Below are 21,949 nucleotides of genomic sequence, written 5' to 3' on the forward strand. Positions count from 1 at the left end.
TCATGGACGGTGGTATCCCTGTGTTAAGTTGAGTCGACACTGGTTTAACGCTAAAAATATACCATGACTTTTTTTACTCTTAGATTTAAATATACATATAAAATCGACTTTTAGGTACTTATCATTTTTAAATTAAAGTTTAATTTTACAAATAAACTTCCAATATTTATTTTAATTTAATTTAATTTAAAACTAAATATAATGTTGATTATTTACATTTTAAAATATTCAAAAGAAATTAGCAATATTATATATATATATATATATATATATATATATATATATATATATATATATATATATGTGTGTGTGTGTGTGTGTGCGTGTGTGTGTGTGTGTGTGTGTGTGTGTGAAAAGATCAAATGAGAACTTTTTTAGGCCCGAGAATCCTGAGAACTCGTTGGCGGAACATAAATTGAGGCCGACGAACAATTTTAGGGTTAGTCGAACATTTTTTAGAAGATGCAAAATATCATTTTTTTTTTTTTTTTTTTTGTTCTATAATCTTGTTCTACATATTGTTTTAAATGTTGTTCTACATATTGTTCTACATGCTGTTCTATATTCATTTTTACATTTTTCAGTATGTTCTAACAATTTTTGTGTGATTTTAGAGTTTAGGGTGTAGATTTAGCATTTAGCACGAACGGTTTAGAGTTTAGGGTTTTGAGATCTAAACCGAAAACACTGAACCCTAAACTCTAAGTCGTGCTAAATTTAGAAGAAAAAAAAATTGAATTCGAACAACAAATGACCAATTTGAACAAAAAATGCATAATTCGGACTATTTTGTGCTCTACACTTTCGTTCTACATTCTTGAATTCAAACAAAAATAGAGCAAGTCGAACAAAAAAAGATCAACTCGAACAAAAAAAAAATGTAGAACAGAATGTAGAACGAAAAGTAAATTTTATGAATCCACATATTTTGTTCGACCAACCACAATTTTGTTCATCCGCCTTAAGTTTTATTGGAAATATTAGTTAATTCTTAGAGTTTTCTACCAATTATGTGTATATGTATGTTAAACAGTATTCATTCAACATTTAGCCCATCAACTGGTAGGAGAACTTTTGACTTTGTGGCATTCGGGTGGGTTGGCCTGGGTGTTGATTGGGTATGGGTTGGCCCTTATAATTCCACACTCTATATATACCACTCAATGTATACCTTACATTACTACACACCTCTACAAGAAAATTTAATATTTAACTTAGGTTATATACATAGTTTCATGTTTTGTAATTGAACACCATATCCCCTCGCCTTCACCTGCCAGCAGACCATCATGGCTGACCGAAAACCCGAAGAAAATGGTGTTTCCGGTAAAACCAAAGAACTCATGGCCGACTTTGATCCACCACCACCACCGAAGAAAAACAAGTACGCTTTCGCTTGTGCCATGTTGGCTTCCATGACGTCTGTCCTACTTGGTTACGGTAAATTAAACTTCTACCATATTTTAACTATTTACACATATTATTGTATCATAGGATCACTTATAAAACATGCGCCACATACATAAACTCATGGGCGAATTTATCGTAGAGCAACTGAGGTCAGTCGCCCCCGCTAATTGAATTTTCTAGTGTATTTGTGTTGGTATGTTAAAATCTGACGTCTTAAACTATTAATCTTGTTCGTTTTTAAAATCCTCATTTCGCCATCACCCTAAAATAAACTCATGTACAAATGATATACATAATTTCCCAAGCAAAAATATTAAACTATTTCAACACAATTAGTTATGCGGCTTATGCCATATAGCCAGTGTTACCTTACCGACACGAGGTGATCCTGATCCATCAACACCTAATTTACTATTATACTCCTAATTATACTTACAGTAATAATATAAGTTCAACAGTATAGATGGATTAAAAAGTGATGTGTAAAGATCACCTCCGAATATTATTGTCTGTATTACCAATTTTAGCTTAGTATAAAAACAGTTATTATCCATTATCCTCTATCTATTATCTTGAAACGATTACAATACATATAAAGTCCATATTGACCAGTTTCGTTAAACAGATACTATTACCATTATTGGAGAATTTCCAAATTTATAACGTCTTAAATGAAATAGTAATAATTCTGGTATATGAATCATTTATTTATTTAAATTTAAATTTATTTAAAAAAAGGAGTAATATTTTTGGATATTTAGTATTATTTATAGTATATGTATGATTGAATTTCAGTGGTTATTAAATAATCGTAAAATAAAGAACTTATAACAATTGTTATTTTACATCTCAAACGATAAGTATTTTCCAACATGAAACGGAAGTTCGGATATATAACAAGTTCCGTGTCACACGACTCTTTTTGTACACACACAATATTTTTCCACCTACCTAAATAATACAGTAATATAATATAATATCATTTTATTATTCACTGCCTAATCTTTTTCTTTTTATTATTATTATTTTTTACATAATAACAATACATTAATTTACATTAACTCGGAGTAATAACTAATCAAGCCACCAACAATATTCGATATGTAATCTAAAGATTGACGATATAAATTATGTAATAAAAGAAGAATCATTGTAATCACGACAATAGTCAACATACAAATTGCATTGAAAAGTAAGTTGCTACGAGCATTATATTATGAATGTTGCTACTTTATAATTATAAATAACAGCTAACAAATCATGGATAGTTAATAATAAGTGGTCAATTTTTTTATTAATGTTTATTATTTAACAACATATATAGTTAATGCTTTAGTAATGGTTCATAGTTCCTTCATCTGATAGAAGTTGACGCCTACTTTGTAAAGTTATACCTAAGAGGCTAAGATTCTCCAAGTGACTATGGCCTTGAGTTCCTTTAAAAAAAAATCATAGGTTCATATCTTACTTGAAGCATATCCTAAAATAACAAAGGGGAAAAAAATTGTCGGAAATAGTCAATGGATAACCGAATAGGCCGCTTAAGTATATCTATCTAAAAAATATCTCTTATTCTCCGGATGGTCTGAATAAATAAATTTTGGGCTTCTCTAATGTATGCCCTAAGGGCATATGATAAAAGCACTATTACACGGAGTATAAGATTAATTAATCATTACATATAATTCTTCCAATTATACTGTTTATCTTGCCACTCTAAATAACTTAAATTTATGAGCAAATATGAAAAATCATGTGGAAACATGATACCGAATTATTAAGGATATTTGTTGGGATCCAAATCTTACATTTAATAATTGTCTTATAATGCACACATTAGATAATTCAATAAATTTTATCTTGTTTAACTGTCTACAAATTGAAAGAAGTACAAGTACTTAAAACTAAGAATAAAAATTGTTGTGATGGCAGATATTGGTGTAATGAGTGGGGCACAGATCTACATCCAAAAAGATCTACATTGTAGTGACAACCAAATCGAGATTCTGGTTGGTATTTTGAATTTATATTCATTGGTGGGGTCATTTGCTGCTGGTAGAACATCTGATTGGATTGGTCGTCGCTACACCATAGTCTTAGCTGGTGCTATATTCTTTCTTGGAGCATTATTAATGGGGTTTGCTACTAACTACACCTTTCTTATGGTTGGTCGGTTTGTTGCCGGAATCGGTGTCGGATATGCACTTATGATCGCGCCCGTGTATACTGCTGAGGTGTCACCGGCTTCTGCTCGTGGGTTCCTCACTTCTTTCCCTGAAGTCTTTATTAATGCTGGTAAGCCTCGCAATGTTTTTGTCTATATATTAGGAAATAATCTTTGAACATTTTAGGCACCGTTACATGTTGTTTTTCACAGCTAACAACTTGAATATAAATATAAATATAAATTATAAATATAATATAATATATTACTCCGTATATATTAAATGTATTTTCTTGGGTGAAAGTATCTTGTGAAAGCTAATTAGGTAAAAATTCGCATGACTAACGAACTACATATTTTTCAACTTTGTTTCTTGTAAAACAATTATTTTTTGTCACGCGGACTGAGTCTGCGCAACGCAAACTCATTTTTGCATGCAGATTAAGTCTATGTGAAACAGATTCTATTAATCAAAATAGAAAAACCTTTTTTTGTTAGTCTGTTAATTACATTAGTTAATTCGTTAGTTAAACACTTAGTTCGTTAAAAAAGTCAGTTAGTTTGTTATTCAGTTAGTCTGTTAGTAAGTTATTTAGTCATTAAATCCGCTATATATTTGACACGGCTTTGCCGTAATGTTGAAACTATGGCGTAGTTATTTGAGTTCTCTCTTAAACAGTTCTTTTGGAAAATCCTCATTCTTAATATTTAATTATAGTAAAAGTAACACTATTGTTTCTTCTTTTACATTTAATATTTCTAATTTTGTGTTCTGATCTTAATCTCACAGGAATATTACTCGGGTATGTGTCGAATTACGCCTTTTCAAAGCTGCCAGTTCATCTAGGATGGCGGTTCATGTTGGGTATCGGAGCGATCCCATCGATATTCCTAGCCTTAGGTGTCCTAGGAATGCCCGAGTCGCCTCGTTGGCTCGTGATGCAGGGCCGACTTGGTGATGCCAAAATCGTCCTTGATAAAACATCCGACAGTTTAGAAGAATCTAAGCTTCGATTGATAGACATTAAAGAAGCTGCAGGTATACCAGAAGACTGTAACGATGACATCGTCCAAGTGTCAAAACAGAGCCACGGACAGGGAATATGGAAGGAGTTGCTCGTGCATCCAACGCCCACCGTTCTTCATATCTTGATCGCGGGCGTTGGCATACACTTTTTCCAACAAGCGAGCGGTATAGACGCCGTTGTGTTATACAGTCCGAGGATCTTTGAGAAGGCTGGGATTGTTAAGGACACGCCGAAATTATTAGCAACAATTGCAGTCGGGTTCGTGAAAACGGTGTTTATTCTAGTGGCGACGTTTCTACTTGATAAAATTGGACGTCGACCACTTTTGTTATCTAGTGTAGCCGGGATGATTCTATCGTTAGTCGGACTTGGGTTCGGGTTAACTATTATAGATCATAATGATCATAAGATACAATGGGCTGTGACCCTTTCTATCACCACTATTTTATCATATGTGGCGTTCTTTTCGATCGGGATGGGCCCGATCACCTGGGTTTATAGCTCAGAGATTTTTCCACTGAAGCTGCGGGCCCAGGGTTGTAGTATGGGAGTAGCGATGAATAGAGTGGTGAGCGGGGTAATTGGAATGACGTTTATATCGCTATACAAGGCTATATCGATTGGTGGCGCTTTCTTTTTATTTACGGGTGTTGCGATGGTCGGATTTTTGTTCTTCTTCACATTGTTTCCGGAAACACAAGGTAAAAACCTAGAAGAAGTTGAGCAAGTTTTTGGGACGTTTTTTAGGTGGAGAACAAGACAAGCAGAATTGGATAGACAAAAAGAGGCTGAAATGATAACCAATAAAGCTGAAAATTAAGTTAAGTTTTAGTAAGGCTTATAAATGGAAGGGAAAAAAAGTACGAGTATATGTGATTTTTCCATTTCATGTATGGTAATTTTTACTTGTCTTAGAAGTTTGTATTGGCTACAAGAAAAATGATATAAACGTAACGATATTACCTTAGAACAGAAATAGTTATATACTTGATCATTGCATAATGTTTTATGGTTAAATAGTTATATACTTGATCATTGCATAATGTTTTATGGTTATGTAAGAACGAACAAATTTATTAATATAGAAGTTTGATGGTATAGTTTCATCTCTACTATTTGTTAAAGATTAATAAAATTAATAACAAAATACTTTTCTTTGAAAGTTTACCATTTATGGTAATTGAACTTTGGATCATAAGAAAGATGTCTTCATCACATTCAAGTTTAGAAGGGTCACAAGGTGACTTAGACAGTCTGAAGCACTGCATATAGACAGCATACAAGCAGCATACAAACGGCGGCTATGACCAACAACATACCAACAACATATTTTCCTTTATGTAAAAGTGGTTTCAAAGAGATAATTGAATCCATACTCAAACAAGAATTAGCTGTTAGACCATTTGATGTATTTAAACATGTTCATATGCATTGTAAACTCACTTCATCAGTTTGAAATAACTGATTATAAGCAATAAAACTTATTCAATTGAAAACACTATTTATGTATTAAGTAAGTTTCGTAATGGAAACTGATCTGTACACAACTAAGTTTTAACCATATACAATCAAATAAGTTTTATAATATTGTACGGTACAATACTTTAAAACATGTTTAATTGTAAACAGTTAAAAAATGATTATATACTGATCATCTACATTTGTTAATTGGTATACACGGTTTGCCTCGGGTTTAGGGAATGGTCAATAATGGCAACCAACTGATTTTTGGGCGGTTTAGGGAATGGTCAAAGATGGCAACCTACTGATTTTTTAGCCTTTTACTATAGCTACTCGAATTTTACATTATGCAATGTAAAAGGGGAATACTAGAGCTACTAGAAATTTACAAAAAAAAAAAAAAAAAAAAAAAAAATTCAAACAATGATTCGTTGTGATCAATCACAACTCAAGTTAATTTCTCTTGAACCTGCGGGCATAGCCCAACAGTTCCCCAATGTCCTTTGAGTCATGGGATACGGTTCCCTAATATCCTTTGAGTCATGGGATATGGAGAAGTCATTGGTTCGATTATTAGGGATGACATGATTTTCTTTAAACCAATTGAACACCAATAACTGTGGTATATATTGACCATATATGGAGGTTTTACTGGATTCGTTCACGGATCTCTACCCGGAACACTGCCCGGATGGATGTGTTCTCGGGTACCGTCGATCGAGTTCGGGTTTCCGCCCGAACGTATGTGTCATTTGCTAATGATGATGGTCGCTGAAATAAGTAATCTACTGATGCCAAAAAATTGCTGTTCAAAAAAAGGGAAAAAAAGAAGAAGTTAATTTCCCTTTTTTTTACTATTAAATATTAGTTAATTTCGTTTGTTCAAATATTATTGTATAAAAAATGTGTTGTTCAAACATTTTTCATAGTATAAGCCGTTTAAACACTTTCTTATATGTCCATAAATGTAAGATTCAAGAATAAACAAAGTCAGTTATATAAATATGGTTAGTAACATTACCAAAGTAGCATGATATCTATTTTTATAAGGTGCAATTGAAGTCACTAGATTATGTGATACATGTATATTTATTAGGCCATAAGTATGAGCTAATCATGCGCGCATCCCCTTTAGAAGAAAATTGGACCCAAGATTTGATAACGAAATGCTAATTTTAGTGAATCTGTTTGTCTTTATTGTGAATGATAAGATACTCTCATGGTACCTCTCAATTATTCAAGGAAAATGATGGAAAGTGAAAGCAATTGCATATATTATATATAAATTTATAAATAACAAATTACTACATAATTATAATATATTTGAGGACCTGCATTACAGTTACAGTACAATATAAAATATGGTCAATCAATCACCCAAATTTAAGCAAAAACTGCTATATAAATTACTTCGTAATACATAACCAATCAATCAATCATCCAAATTAAACTAGAGAATACAATAGTTGGTAAAACTCTAAACCGGCAATACAAGAGAAGCATACAAAATGTTTGTGTTTTATTGTACAGTGGATTAGTGGTCCATTATTTGAAAATACGAAAAAAAGATGATCTTTATGGGACAGATTTTGACAGAAAGAAGATTGTATACATATTGGATTGTAATAGTCACTGCTAATGTGGTTATATTGTAGCTTTCGTTCTCCAACCTTTTGTGAGTGTTTGGTTATGTGAGGTATAAAGGTGACCACTACTTGCTATGTTTATCGCCTTGTGTCATCATTATCGACCAAACACACAAAGAGGAAAGCGAAAGCTAAGAAAACAACGGCATATACACTCGCTCGTTGATGAGTAGAGGGACAAATTTCTATAGATCCATGTGCAATGTGTGTTTTGTGTCATTGATTAGACTCAAATTATTATCATTCTTGTAATAACGAATAGCCAAGAAACTCCCTATGCCAATAACCCCGATATGAACACATAGCCACGAAACTATAAGGATTCCAATGATTCAAAATTCGAGGATGAAGATATGTCATCCTCGTATAAGCAAATGCTTCCATGCTCTCTGTCAACCTATTAAGTGTAACCCGATCATAACATCTACTTTTCTATTATACTAGAGTTAACCCAAGTTTGATAACGGTAAAACCCGTAGGAATCACTTCATTATAATGTAATATTTATAGGATACATAAACTCTAAAACTACACAGAAACTCTAACGGATCCAATCCCACAAACGGGTTTGAGCCACTAACCTATTCCATTATCTAATACTTTCATCATGATGCCTATTTCGTCTCTTCTGTCTTTTTCCTCCGGATGTAATTGAAAAAAAAATGGTGTTTAACTTTTAACTAATTCTCATTGTACGAGGGAAGCAAGTCACTTATGATCATCAAGTACCCAGACCGATTTCGCCTCACCAAATAATCTTTAAGAGTATGCTTTGTTAAAATTTCAAAGTTTGGACTCATATTATGACAGCAGATTTGGCCCAATAATATTTTACTTTCATCTAAGAAGACCCACAATTATTGGAATCCAATGGCCCATCATATGTTGAGTTATATCAGTGTGATAGCAGTTACTACACAATAGTATTGTACACCGTAATCAAATTTTCTCTCAATTCATTTTCAATCAATAAAAATTCGACTATCATAATCGATCAATTCGTAATAAAATTGGGAAAATTATTCATGGATTTTGTTTATAGGTTGAATTACTCTGATTTTCTGCAATTCATTTAGAATCCAGGAAGACCACAACAACTACGGAGTAGTTTATTTTTTTGTGAATAAATCAATAAGCTCTGTTACTTTTGAAAATGGACCTATTTTTGAAGTGGCTTTCATCGATTTTTTTATCAATACCTTATACCAAGTAACGGAATAACGGAATAGGTTAGTGGCCCGCAACACATCAAAAGTATACAAAAATGGACCTATTATTTTTATCAATGCCTTATACCCTTTGTCCAGTAACAATTGCACCTTTTTATTAGACAATTATAATACAAAAAAAGCTATGTTTGGCAATAGTTACTTGTCACGAATATCCTTTAGTCATGATCCTATCATCAAGTATTAATGATGATACTGGCTAATAAGGTATTCTATTATTAATTTCTGGACTTCTGATCCCGATGTGTTGCATTTGTGTTGTTTATAAGAAAGATTCTATATGTACAGGATGAATTGTTACTGTTATTACATAAATCACAGTTTCAAGTTAATTTACTTATTATTATTATTATTATTATTATTATTATTATTATTATTATTATTATATTATTATTATTATTATTATTATTATTATTATTATTATTATTATTATCATTATCATTATTATTATTATTATTATTATTATTATTATTAATGGCTTGATTTGTGTTAGGTTCTATCTCAAATGAATATTTATTTTAAAGGCAAGTTTTTGGAATCACTAAACCACTCACAATCATTTTCCGCACAAGTGCTGGTGGTGCCAATTGAAATTATTAACTATAAAAGGGAATGAGTCGAAAAGCATCCAAGTTTATTTTGATGCATGCAGCATCATAGATTGCTCTATGAACGTCTTTTTTAACATAGTAATTAATAATTGTTTGAAACAATATATAAAGATGGAGAAGAAGTGTTTACAAGTCAACCCAACCCAATTCGAACTATACTAATAGGTTAAACTTTGTTTCGAGTTCTTATTCAACCCGCAAACTGCCAGTTTTACCACTTCCACTTGCCATATATCATGCTCCTTTATTTATTTGTATTATTATATTTATATTTCCTGTAACCGCTCTTCTTGTCCAAACAAGCGGATGGATTTTGAGTTTGTTTCGATCTCTGACGGAAAAGGAGCAATTGTTAAAGCAATTAACCTAGTCTTTAAAAAGTATTATGTGGATGGAGATTCTGAAAAACCGTTCTTTACTGAAACCTACTTGACTGAGGCACTCAATGTTGGATATAGTTTTGGTTAGAAGAATTGGATATGGTTGCATAGTATTTGTGAAGTATGTTATCCCACATAGGTGGGAGGAAAAAGTTGGAGGGGACTTGCTTGGTTATAAAAGAGGGGTTAAGTCTTCATTCCAAATTGCACCAATCAATACACTTTAAGTATTTGATTATTTCTTTTTTTCTTACCCTTGTTTGAGAGTTGTTTTAGTTAAATACTTTGGAGAGTGTAGTTGGCTTAAGAGAGTTGTCTATGTCATTGTAATAATTTGTGATATAGTGTATTTCTCTCTTTGGGGGCCCGTGATTTTTTCTCTTGTTTTGGAGTTTTCACGTTAAATTCTTGTGTTGTGGATTGTTCTTATTTCTTTACTATTATCATTGGGCTGGGTGTTGAGAATTAGTGAGACCTTAATTTCCCAACAACTGGTATCAGAGCGTCAGGTTTGACGGGGGTCTCGGTTATAGGAGTCGGAGTATGCTCTGCGGTTGCCACGGGAGTGGATCGTCCACATCAGAAACGAGTTCTATTGATCGTATAGGGTATCTGGTTAAACAATATTTTTTCTGATTCGGAGTAAGTGTTGTCTAGAATTTATAGTGGACCGGGTGTTGGATTTTCCAATTTAACGGATCCTGTGCGCCACTCCACTACATCTGTCGGCCAGTCGAAACGTGAGCAAAATCAGAGAAAGTGTTGTTTATAGGATACGAATACGATGTCAAAGTTCAGTCCAATGAGGTTTGATGTTGAGAAATTTGATGGGAGGATCAATTTTGGCTTATGGCAGGTTCAAGTCAAGGATGTGTTGATTCAGTCTGGTTTACACAAGGCATTGAAGGGTAAACCCACTCTTGTTCCTGGCAATGATTCTAGAAGTAAGTTCGATGAAGAAGAATGGGATGATATGGATTTGAGGGCGGTAAGTGCGATTTGTTTGTGTCTTGCAAAGAACGTGCTTGCAAATGTGCACGGGTTATCAACGGCTAAGGAAATTTGGAATAAGTTGAAGCAGTTGTACCAGGGCAAGGGCATCTCAAATCGGTTGTGTCTTAAAGAACAGTTCCATACTTTGCGTATGGATGGGGGTTTAAAGATTTCAGATCATCTGAGTATTCTTAATGGTATTGTTTCGGAACTGGAGGCTATTGGAGTTAAAATGGAAGATGAAGATAAAGCTTTGAGGCTGATATTATCTTTGTCATCGTCCTATGAGCACATGAAACCTATTTTGATGTATGGGAAAGTGTAACAACCCTGCTTTTTTCCGTTACTTCCGTTAACCTTCCGTTAGCTTATTTAACGACGATTATTTGACTTTTATGTATTTATGTGTAATAAATACATACTTGATTCTTGGAGGGTTACAATAATTAATATGGGTTGATATTTATGCGAATAAATATTTCGGATAATGAAATACGATAAAAACGATGCGGTTTTGATAACTGCTTTTTGAGCAATGAAACGCTCGGGTTTATTTTAATAACTATTTTAATAATTATTACTTATTTTAAAAATATTTAATTTATTGGGTTTTTAATAAATTAAATGTTAGGTCGCGTTTTAACGATCGGTTTAGCATTCCGGGCCTTCGGTACTTCTAAACGGCACTTGAAACGGATCACGATAACACGTTTTTTGTAAAACGAGAGCCCGGATGTCCCCATTGGGCCCAATCGGCTGACCCACACCATCCCACCCCTTTTCTTTCCACTTTGGGCCACTAGTGACTAATCCATGTAAATTTGTGTTAGGCCCTAACTATATAATACTAGACTTAACCTAATTTTACTGCATAATACCCAAAAAAAAAAAAAAAAAAAAAAAAAAAAACATCGACTGATTTCCTCCTCCTACCTCTCCTTCTTCGTTCATCAATCCCACACAAACACCATCGATTTCTAAATTTTAGATTAAGTCTTCAACACAAGAATTGCAATTCACAACGCTAGCAACACATTGGTATAAACAATTGTATGATCCAAGGTAAAATTATATGAACCCTAATATTTAAAAATCTGATTTTTGTTAAAGTTTCATAGTTATGTTGTAAATTGCTCAAGTCTATACGCGTACATGTTAATTGTTATCGTTAATTTGATCGTTTGATGCGTTAGGGTTTAGAACCGAAATTGTTATTGCATGATCAGTGATTTTATGTTTTTCAAATGCATGATATTATGTTATATTCAGATTCCTTGCGAAAAACTATTGAGTTTAGGCTTTGGATTCGCTTGATTTCGTTTCCGGATGATCAAGTTATGACCAATTGAAATTAACGTTGTGTTTTTGTGTGTAATCATAAATCTGGGTTTGATAGACCACGAATTGGCATGTGAAACTTATACCACTGGAAATATAATTTAAAAACACCCAATCTACACTAGGATATCATGTCGTTTGCTTATGTATAACCCGAGATATGCTTGATTTAGTATAAATCCACATTTATACAGCACTTGCATGAAAACAGCCTTGTATGATAAAATGTGCTAACTTCTGTGATTAAAGCTTTGCATATTTGAAATGTACACAAAAATTAATTCACCTTTCATGTAGATATCATAGGCTAATTGTATCTAGATCTTCGGATAATCGCGTGCGAATGTGACTAGCTAAACTAGAATCGAATCTGTAAATTGCTCTCTGTTTTATACTCTGTGGATTGTGTTTATTGAATGAGCATGTAAGATTCTAGAATATGAATTTTGACATGATATGTGACTTATGGTTAGTTTATTGCAAACTCCGAAACTTTATGCATTGGGCACACTAGTGTCATACTTTGTGTGACTTCTGAATTGAGCTGAAAAACTGAACATTCATTCAACTTGCATGAATAAACTGTACAAATTGGCTAAACAAAAATTGCTCAATTTTTGATATGTGTTAGTTTGACTTGTCCTTGAACTATGGCCACTGGTCTTGTATCAATTGCATGTTCCTAGCTCCGGTTATAGCATAAACGAAATCAGTGCGCTGTCAGAAACTGACTTGGAAAACTACAAATGTACCCCTTCTGGTTCCTGACTTTTAATCATCGTATGAGACCCTGGCCAGACTTTTTGGAATCGATTTTGAGTATACTTATGATCTGGAGTTTTCCATGTTTACATGAATTTTGTACTATGAGATAATATGCTAAGTATGCTATATGTTCATGAACTTTGTGCTCAACGATAAACTAAATTTGTAAAATTTACCATTTATGACCTAAAACGTGTTGTTTGACTTAGGTTTGACATGTTGACCAACATTTGACATAAACCTACTAATGTTGACTTTAGTTGACCATATTGACCAAGTTTGACTTTCGGTTTGACTTCGGTTGACTTTGTTTGACTTGCATGAATTACTTGACTATATGTTGACTTTTACTTTGAAACGCGTCGAGTCGAGCAATAAGACAACTTATACTATGAAACCACCCTTATTTAAGATACATATATTGACCAACCTAAATACGTATACTTAGGTTGCATTACTCAACTATAATCCGTACAAGTTTTGTCTTTCAATCCGAGCTTTATTCAAAGGTGAGTCTACAGTCCCACTTTTTACATATTTTCGGGAATGAGAATACACGCTGTTATACTTACATTATCAAATGCTTTTGTATTGACACGAGTACTATATATGCATATTGAGTTTGTTCACAAAGCCTCTAGCTTGAATACTTTTAATACCATCGGTGTAAGCACAATTTAGATGGACGAATCCGTTAGGTTGAAAACCTCACCCTGCAATATTAACTGTGGTGCATTTATGTCACACCCCCAAATAGGGCCTGGGGTATTTGTGACTAATTATATCAAATTACAGTTGTATAAACGAGAACGACTCTATATGAGACGTTTTATTGAGTTTTGCAGCGGAAGATAAATAGATTACATTAAATGTTTTTAAATGAATTGGTAAGTAATGCATGAAGACTCCAAGCATGGCAAGCAATCATCATCAAAGCAGCAGATATACAGCGGAAGCAATATTTAAGTACCTGAGAATAAACATGTTTAAAAAGTCAACACAAGGTTGAGTGAGTTCATAGGTTTGTCATAAACAATAATTTCAGTAATAGATATAGACCACAAGATTTAGTTTGTAAAGTTGATCTCCCGCAGGATCAAAAGTTATGCCAGTGCGTGATATTTAGACTAAACGTTGTTTGCCCCGTGACAAGTTGTTCTGTCCTTGTCGTTTAATTTCATTATCAAGTAATACAAAGACTTAGTCAAATGTATCGGGGACGTTACTCCCGACAGGCCTATCCCCAATAATTAAGAATGCCGCAGCAATTAAAAATATCACTGTAGGGACTTAGTCGGACATAGCCGGGTATAGCATAGTTTTAACAGTTGGTACTGATATTTAGACTAGACTTTCAAGTTTACCCCGTACAAGTTATTGTTTATACTTGTCGGTTGGGGACTTGCTGGTCATAGCCCAACATATCACAGTTTAATAGTTGGTACTTGTGTCTAACGTATAAAACAGTTATAAAAGTTGCGCATGTATTCTCAGCCCAAAAATATAGATAAAAAGGGAGCTATGAAAACTCACATTAAATATCAGTTGAAGTATTCCATGCAAGAAGGAAAGTAAAGCAAGTAAGTAATCTGGATATCAACCTTGAGGTATAACGTTTGATTAGTTAATGTCTAACTTGACATAAAGTATGTTTATTAATATAGCAACTATATTGACAGTGACGGTTTTCGAAAAAAGTTCCTATTTCTCAAAAATTTCTATTTTTGGAAACCTACTATTTATGAAAAACTTCCACTTATAGTACGCTTCTAGTTTAAGAATGTTCGGGTTATAATTCTTAACTAAGATGTTGTACAATCTCGCCCAAACTTCGTCGCTAACATGCAAGTCACTCGAATGATCTATTGTTACCGAGCGGCCCAGGATCTCTTGACCAGAATCTAAGTCTTGGCATTCGAGATCCACATGCGTCCCATAATGGTAACAAGGATCACCCTAGGCCACAAGTAGCGGTGATGTTTGTAGTCTTTGTACGCTATCTTTAATTATAACCTTCACGTTAGGTGCGTATATACATATATATTCATTAATTCGATTTTAATTTTAACTCCTATATATTAATTCATAAAAATACTTTTATAATTTTTAGTAACATATATTACTAATTATAACATGTTATTTATTTTAATTTTAATTGCATATAATTTATAACATTATTTACATATTTCGTTAAAAAAATAATAAACTGGAGTAAATAGTAAAAAGTAAGAAAGGAATACTTACTAGTAGTAATTCTTCAAAGAGAGAATGAGAGAAATTTTGGTGTGAGTTTGAATGAGAAATGAGGGGTATTTATACTTGAAAAAATTAGGTAAAAAGAATAAAATAATTAAAAGAAAAAGAAATATTTTAATTTTTAATGGGATTTTAAAATTCAAAAGTATTAAATGTTAGGTCATGGGATAATGCACAAAATAAAATAATAAAAGTAGTTTTCCATTATAATTTTTAATTAAAAAGTAATTTATTTATTTATTTATTTATTTTATTAAAAAAATCATTTATTTTAAGGATTTTTTTTTTATATATATTTTTTTAAATAAACAAATTGATTTACTACTTTTCCAAGAATATTTGTCAATATTTTTTTTATTCATAATAACAATACTGATAATAAAGATATTAATTATTGATATCTTGTTTAAAAAGGATATTAATAATAATAATATTAATATATCAAATTAATGCGTAATTATTTACAAATAATTGTTCGTGAATCGTCGGAATTAGTCGAGGTTAAATGAAATCATATAAAGATTTTTGTTTAAATTTTGCCGAAAATTTACGGGTTGTCACAGTATCCCCCTGTTAATAGAAATTTCGTCCTGAAATTTAGTTGTTGCCATCAGTCGGCGTTGTTCGTAAACAGGTGAGGATATTTTCATTTTATTTCTTCTTCACGTTCCCAGGTATGCTCGGGGCCTTTCGTGAATTCCAACTAATAGGATATTGTTTTGTTTCTAGCGTTTAAATCTTACGATCCAAAAATTCTACGAAGTGCATTTTATTATTAATGTGGAGGTTATCTAAAGGATTTAACAAGAGTGTCATTGATTAGGTTTTCCTCAGAAAGAGATGATGACGTTATACAAGCATTTCAATATACATGAAATGTGTGATGAATAATAGTGAGCTTATTTAAACCTTGAGCGTTTATGCCACAATATTAGGGTAGACAAAATAGAGAGGAGTTCATGAAAATCATAATCATGAAATTTAATAGAGATCGTCATTCTTTACAACAAGAATGATGAATATGAGTTGATAAATAGAGTTTTATCATCATTGAATGGTATGGAAAAAACGATTTGATTATAGGAAGAGTATAAACGAAGCTATCATAAAAGAGTGAAATGTGGAGGATAAAGATTTGTATTACTTTTGACGTAGTCACGGTTGATTTTCGGAATTCAAGGGATTTAAAGAAATCTTCATAATCTTTATAAGATTTGATTCTCCGGTAATTAAGGAAATTGAGATTATCTTTAATTAAATGCAGTGGATTGCCTCGATTGCTGTGTCTAGAATTTCGCTATAAATTAGCTTCTTCTGTTTCATTATCTTCACCACTTCTATACTTTATTTCTCAATTCATACTTCCAAAAGATTGTGAAAATGCTCCATCCAGTTCTTATCCTGGATATTTTTCTGACTATCGTTTCAGTCATTCTTCTTTTTCATTTACCACCAGAGGAATTTGTTTATTTCTATTATGCTCTAGGATCTATTGTGTTTTTAGTTCTCCTGTGTCTTTATATTTCTATACGCATTGATATACACGGTTTGTAATTTCAGTGTTGTTATCGGGCTTTATATTTTCCCTTATATGTCAGAGCTCTTTGCCTTTTTATTCTTCTCTCGACTCTAAGTAAAGTGAGTAATGGTCCAGAATTTGTAGGTACGAAGTTTCGAATGATCATAATATACAAAAGTAGAAGGAAAGATAATAGCACGATTTGATTTGTCAAATTACCAGAATATCCGGAAAAGATAGAATTATCAAGAAAATATGTTCTTGATATGTTTAGAGGTTAAATAGAATGTAAGATTCGTGTAACATGGTTCATGATGAGGGTATGATCTGTGAACCTTTATCACGTTCCATTAGAAACTCAACATGACTTACTGTAATATAATCACGTTGGCCTGACGTCATTATATTATACTAACTCATGCTTCAATTCCCAACACTTCTCCAGAATTCATTCATAATTTACAAACTAAAACAGTTTCCTTTATGACGTAATAAAGATATCGCAAAGAGATAATTAATTGCGGACAAGAATCATTATGAAGATATCTTCAGAGACATAGAAGATATTTATAACGAAAGATACGATGATTTTATAATCGAGGAAAATTCTTCTGTAGAAGTTTAGAATGCGTAAAGAGATCTTCGGTGATTTCCTTCAGAAATCGAATCATCTAGATTCTTTGGTTATAGGTTTAGTCTTTGGGATTTTTCCAAAGCTTCCTTCATGTTTTGCTCAATCCGTCTTTTAATACCAGATTTTCTTTTGAGCTTTTCCAACACACAATTCTTTATTATCAAGCTTCTGGTCATTAAGACCATATACGGCCTTTGCTGCTTCATCAACATTATTAGGGTTAACGAATCTGAATCGTTGGTTATAGTTCTAAGGTGTTTCCAAGAATTTTGAAGAATGTACAATGTAACATATTAATGTGAGATATAAATATTTCTCGGGTATTACCTACCCGTTAAAATATTTTCACAATTAACAGTTTATACAAAAGAGTTTTAATTACAGTTTTTATGAAAATATACGTACATATATATTTTCCTTCAGATGTAATTATGGATTTAATGAGTTAATATATGATTAAACTCATTTGATTTACGGTTGAAACGAGAATGAATAATCTCCAAAACCTTAGAGATTTCATAATTGTCGCGAAATATTTCGCTAATGAAGTTATGAATCAATACATTCGTCGTTACACTTGATTATCATGAAATGGAGTTTATTGTGTTGAAGCAGTGATTAACAATTGTTAAGTCATTAACGAAGGGTGTTGTACATCATAGCATATTAGTGATATGAATTAACCAAGTAGAACATACTAGTTAAGATTCACACGTAATAACTTAGTACGAAAAGATTTATTATTGTTCCAAACCATATATATATATATATATATATATATATATATATATATATATATATATATATATAAAGTATACATATATAATTCTTCAGGAAGAATGGGTCAATACATCTTAACTCATTATTACTAATATTCCTTGATATCTATGGTGTTGTTGTCTTCAGTAGTTTCGGAGTTTGCGGAGCTTGTGATGCTACTGGTGCTTTCAGTGCTTACGGTTTTGGTTATGTTGGCGGTATTTCTGGTACTGGTGGTGCTGGTTATGCTACTGGTGTTGCTTGTGGTACTTGGGTAGTAGGTGTGAGCCTAGCTTCTAACTCGTGCACCGTTTCCTCCAGGGTTTCTACTTTATGCTCGAGTCTATGGATTTGTTCTACCCTTTCCTCCGTAAGGTTTGTCAATTCTTGGTATTTAGTTCGAAATCTTCTAACTTCTTCTAATAACCCTATCTGGTTAGAATTAGGGAGTAAAGGACGAATACTGTCTTGGGCTACATCGAGTCGACCTTCGAGGCGGAAAATCCTTGCGAAAAGAGTGAAAACGGTATTGCGAACAGGTTCGCCGGTAAGCGGATCGAGTACTCCGACGTTTGGTGGTAAGTTTGGCTTGTGATAAGGAGTACCTTCTTCATTTCTCCATAGGCTGAGTATTTCGCGAACCCATCCCCATTTTCTGAAGAAATTAAGGTAATTGATCGGTGGGTGTGCTCCCGTCACGCTATCTTCGGAGCTAGAGAAACTTGAGGAATCAGGTGAGAAATCCATATTATATGATCGGAAAAAGGGTTTTGATATAAGATGGGTGTTGGATACTGAATGATATATTCGTCTTCTTGAATACGTATATATAGCAAAAAGATTTTCGTAATTTACGGAGGGAATTTAGGAAAAGTGTTAGACAAAGTCTATTGGGATAGATATGATAAGATATGATGTCTCAATACTCCATTTATGCAATAATGGCAGTATGACGTGTCGAGATTTAAAAATGATAAGTATGTAATCATATAAACTTTCGATTAAAGACTTTCAATTCGCAATGGCCTGTTCAGGTCTAGGGGCTTGAGCTATATGATCCTTTAAATCGGTAATCCAAACCCTTCCATTCTAGAGTTTCGTAGACGCCACCCGTCAAGAAAGTTCAATGATCAAAAATAACCAGAAAGCAAAGATTTTTAAAGTAATGAATATGAATAGTAGAGATTTCAAGAATCATAGTTAACATTTAATGTAATACATATGTAATACACAAAACCATGATAGATGACAAAGGAATGTCGAGAATTTCAGAAATCATGGTGTCGCATTTAAATGTGGTGGAGGAATTGGATAGTACTTAGGAAAGTGAGCAGAGTTCTTAGATTAACTTGGCATTCTAAGGGAGATTAAAGAATTTAATAAGCATAGTTTCTAAGGTATAGTGTAGCATTTAACAATTAAAGGCAACAATTAAAGGCACTATGGTCAAGGAAAGTTGTAGTCCTACATTGCTAAGGTACCTAATTGTATAAGGCACACATAAAATGCAATCTTGGTTCTCTACAACAACCGGCTCTGATACCAATCTGTCACACCCCCAAATAGGGCCTGGGGTATTTGTGACTAATTATATCAAATTACAGTTGTATAAACGAGAACGACTCTATATGAGACGTTTTATTGAGTTTTGCAGCGGAAGATAAATAGATTACATTAAATGTTTTTAAATGAATTGGTAAGTAATGCATGAAGACTCCAAGCATGGCAAGCAATCATCATCAAAGCAGCAGATATACAGTGGAAGCAATATTTAAGTACCTGAGAATAAACATGCTTAAAAAGTCAACACGAGGTTGAGTGAGTTCATAGGTTTGTCATAAACAATAATTTCAGTAATAGATATAGACCACAAGATTTAGTTTGTAAAGTTGATCTCCCGCAGGATCAAAAGTTATGTCAGTGCGTGATATTTAGACTAAACGTTGTTTGCCCCATGACAAGTTGTTCTGTCCTTGTCGTTTAATTTCATTATCAAGTAATACAAAGACTTAGTCAAATGTATCGGGGACGTTACTCCCGACAGGCCTATCCCCAATAATTAAGAATGCCGCAGCAATTAAAAATATCACTGTAGGGACTTAGTCGGACATAGCCGGGTATAGCATAGTTTTAACAGTTGGTACTGATATTTAGACTAGACTTTCAAGTTTACCCCGTACAAGTTATCGTTTATACTTGTCGGTTGGGGACTTGCTGGTCATAGCCCAACATATCACAGTTTAATAGTTGGTACTTGTGTCTAAAGTATAAAACAGTTATAAAAGTTGCGCATGTATTCTCAGCCAAAAAATATAGATAAAAAGGGAGCTATGAAAACTCACATTAAATAGCAGTTGAAGTATTCCATGCAAGAAGGAAAGTAAAGCAAGTAAGTAATCTGGATATCAACCTTGAGGTATAACGTTTGATTAGTTAGTGTCTAACTTGACATAAAGTATGTTTATTAATATAGCAACTATATTGACAGTGACGGTTTTCGAAAAAAGTTCCTATTTCTCAAAAATTTCTATTTTTGGAAACCTACTATTTATGAAAAACTTCCACTTATAGTACGCTTCTAGTTTAAGAATGTTCGGGTTATAATTCTTAACTAAGATGTTGTACAATCTCGCCCAAACTTCGTCGCTAACATGCAAGTTACTCGAATGATCTATTGTTACCGAGCGGCCCAGGATCTCTTGACCAGAATCTAAGTCTTGGCATTCGAGATCCACAGGCGTCCCATAATGGTAACAAGGATCACCCTAGGCCACAAGTAGCGGTGATGTTTGTAGTCTTTGTACGCTATCTTTAATTATAACCTTCACGTTAGGTGCGTATATACATATATATTCATTAATTCGATTTTAATTTTAACTCCTATATATTAATTCATAAAAATACTTTTATATTTTTTAGTAACATATATTACTAATTATAACATGTTATTTATTTTAATTTTAATTGCATATAATTTATAACATTATTTACATGTTTCGGCAAAAAAATAATAAACCGAAGTAAATAGTAAAAAGTAAAAAGTAAAAAGTAAGAAAGGAATACTTACTAGTAGTAATTCTTCAAAGAGGGAATGAGAGAAATTTTGGTGTGAGTTTGAATGAGAAATGAGGGGTATTTATACTTGAAAAAATTAGGTAAAAAAAATAAAATAATTAAAAGAAAAAGAAATATTTTAATTTTTAATGGGATTTTAAAATTCAAAAGTATTAAATGTTAGGTCATGGGATAATGCACAAAATAAAATAATAAAAGTAGTTTTCCATTATAATTTTTAATTAAAAAGTAATTTATTTATTTATTTATTTATTTATTTTATTAAAAAAATCATTTATTTTAAGGATTTTTTTTTATATATTTTTTTTTAAATAAACAAATTGATTTACTACTTTTCCAAGAATATTTGTCAATATATTTTTTATTCATAATAACAATACTGATAATAAAGATATTAATTATTGATATCTTGTTTAAAAAGGATATTAATAATAATAATATTAATATATCAAATTAATGCGTAATTATTTACAAATAATTGTTCGTGAATCGTCGGAATTAGTCGAGGTTAAATGAAATCATATAAAGATTTTTGTTTAAATTTTGCCGAAAATTTACGGGTTGTCACAATTTACTTTGAACATCAGATACACTCGAACAAGTGTATAACATTTTACGAGGTAATGGCGGGTATAGTGGTTTCCGTACTCAGGTCATTGCTAGTATTCATGTGCTCAGGTT

At 32.5% G+C, this 21,949-nt stretch overlaps 1 protein-coding gene across 1 annotated transcript; it reads left to right on the top strand.

The window, feature by feature from the left end:
* Window positions 1–1,193: 1,193 nt before the first annotated feature.
* On the top strand, window positions 1,194–5,611 carry LOC139871640 (polyol transporter 5-like). Its single transcript, XM_071859359.1, has 3 exons — window positions 1,194–1,440; window positions 3,343–3,705; window positions 4,365–5,611. The coding sequence occupies exons 1-3, from the start codon at window positions 1,290–1,292 to the stop codon at window positions 5,420–5,422; spliced, it is 1,572 nt and encodes a 523-aa protein (XP_071715460.1). The 5' UTR covers window positions 1,194–1,289; the 3' UTR covers window positions 5,423–5,611.
* Window positions 5,612–21,949: the final 16,338 nt, after the last annotated feature.

The sequence above is a fragment of the Rutidosis leptorrhynchoides genome, chromosome 10, assembly GCF_046630445.1.
Source record: "Rutidosis leptorrhynchoides isolate AG116_Rl617_1_P2 chromosome 10, CSIRO_AGI_Rlap_v1, whole genome shotgun sequence".
Lineage (NCBI taxonomy): Eukaryota > Viridiplantae > Streptophyta > Magnoliopsida > Asterales > Asteraceae > Rutidosis > Rutidosis leptorrhynchoides.

Bases quoted from the DNA above. Each gene is read 5' to 3' on its own strand.
- LOC139871640 (XM_071859359.1), top strand. From the start codon at position 1,290: ATGGCTGACCGAAAACCCGAAGAAAATGGTGTTTCCGGTAAAACCAAA. The intron at 1,441-3,342 runs GTAAATTAAACT...TTGTGATGGCAG, and splicing joins GTCTGTCCTACTTGGTTACG to ATATTGGTGTAATGAGTGGG. The intron at 3,706-4,364 runs GTAAGCCTCGCA...TTAATCTCACAG, and splicing joins TGAAGTCTTTATTAATGCTG to GAATATTACTCGGGTATGTG.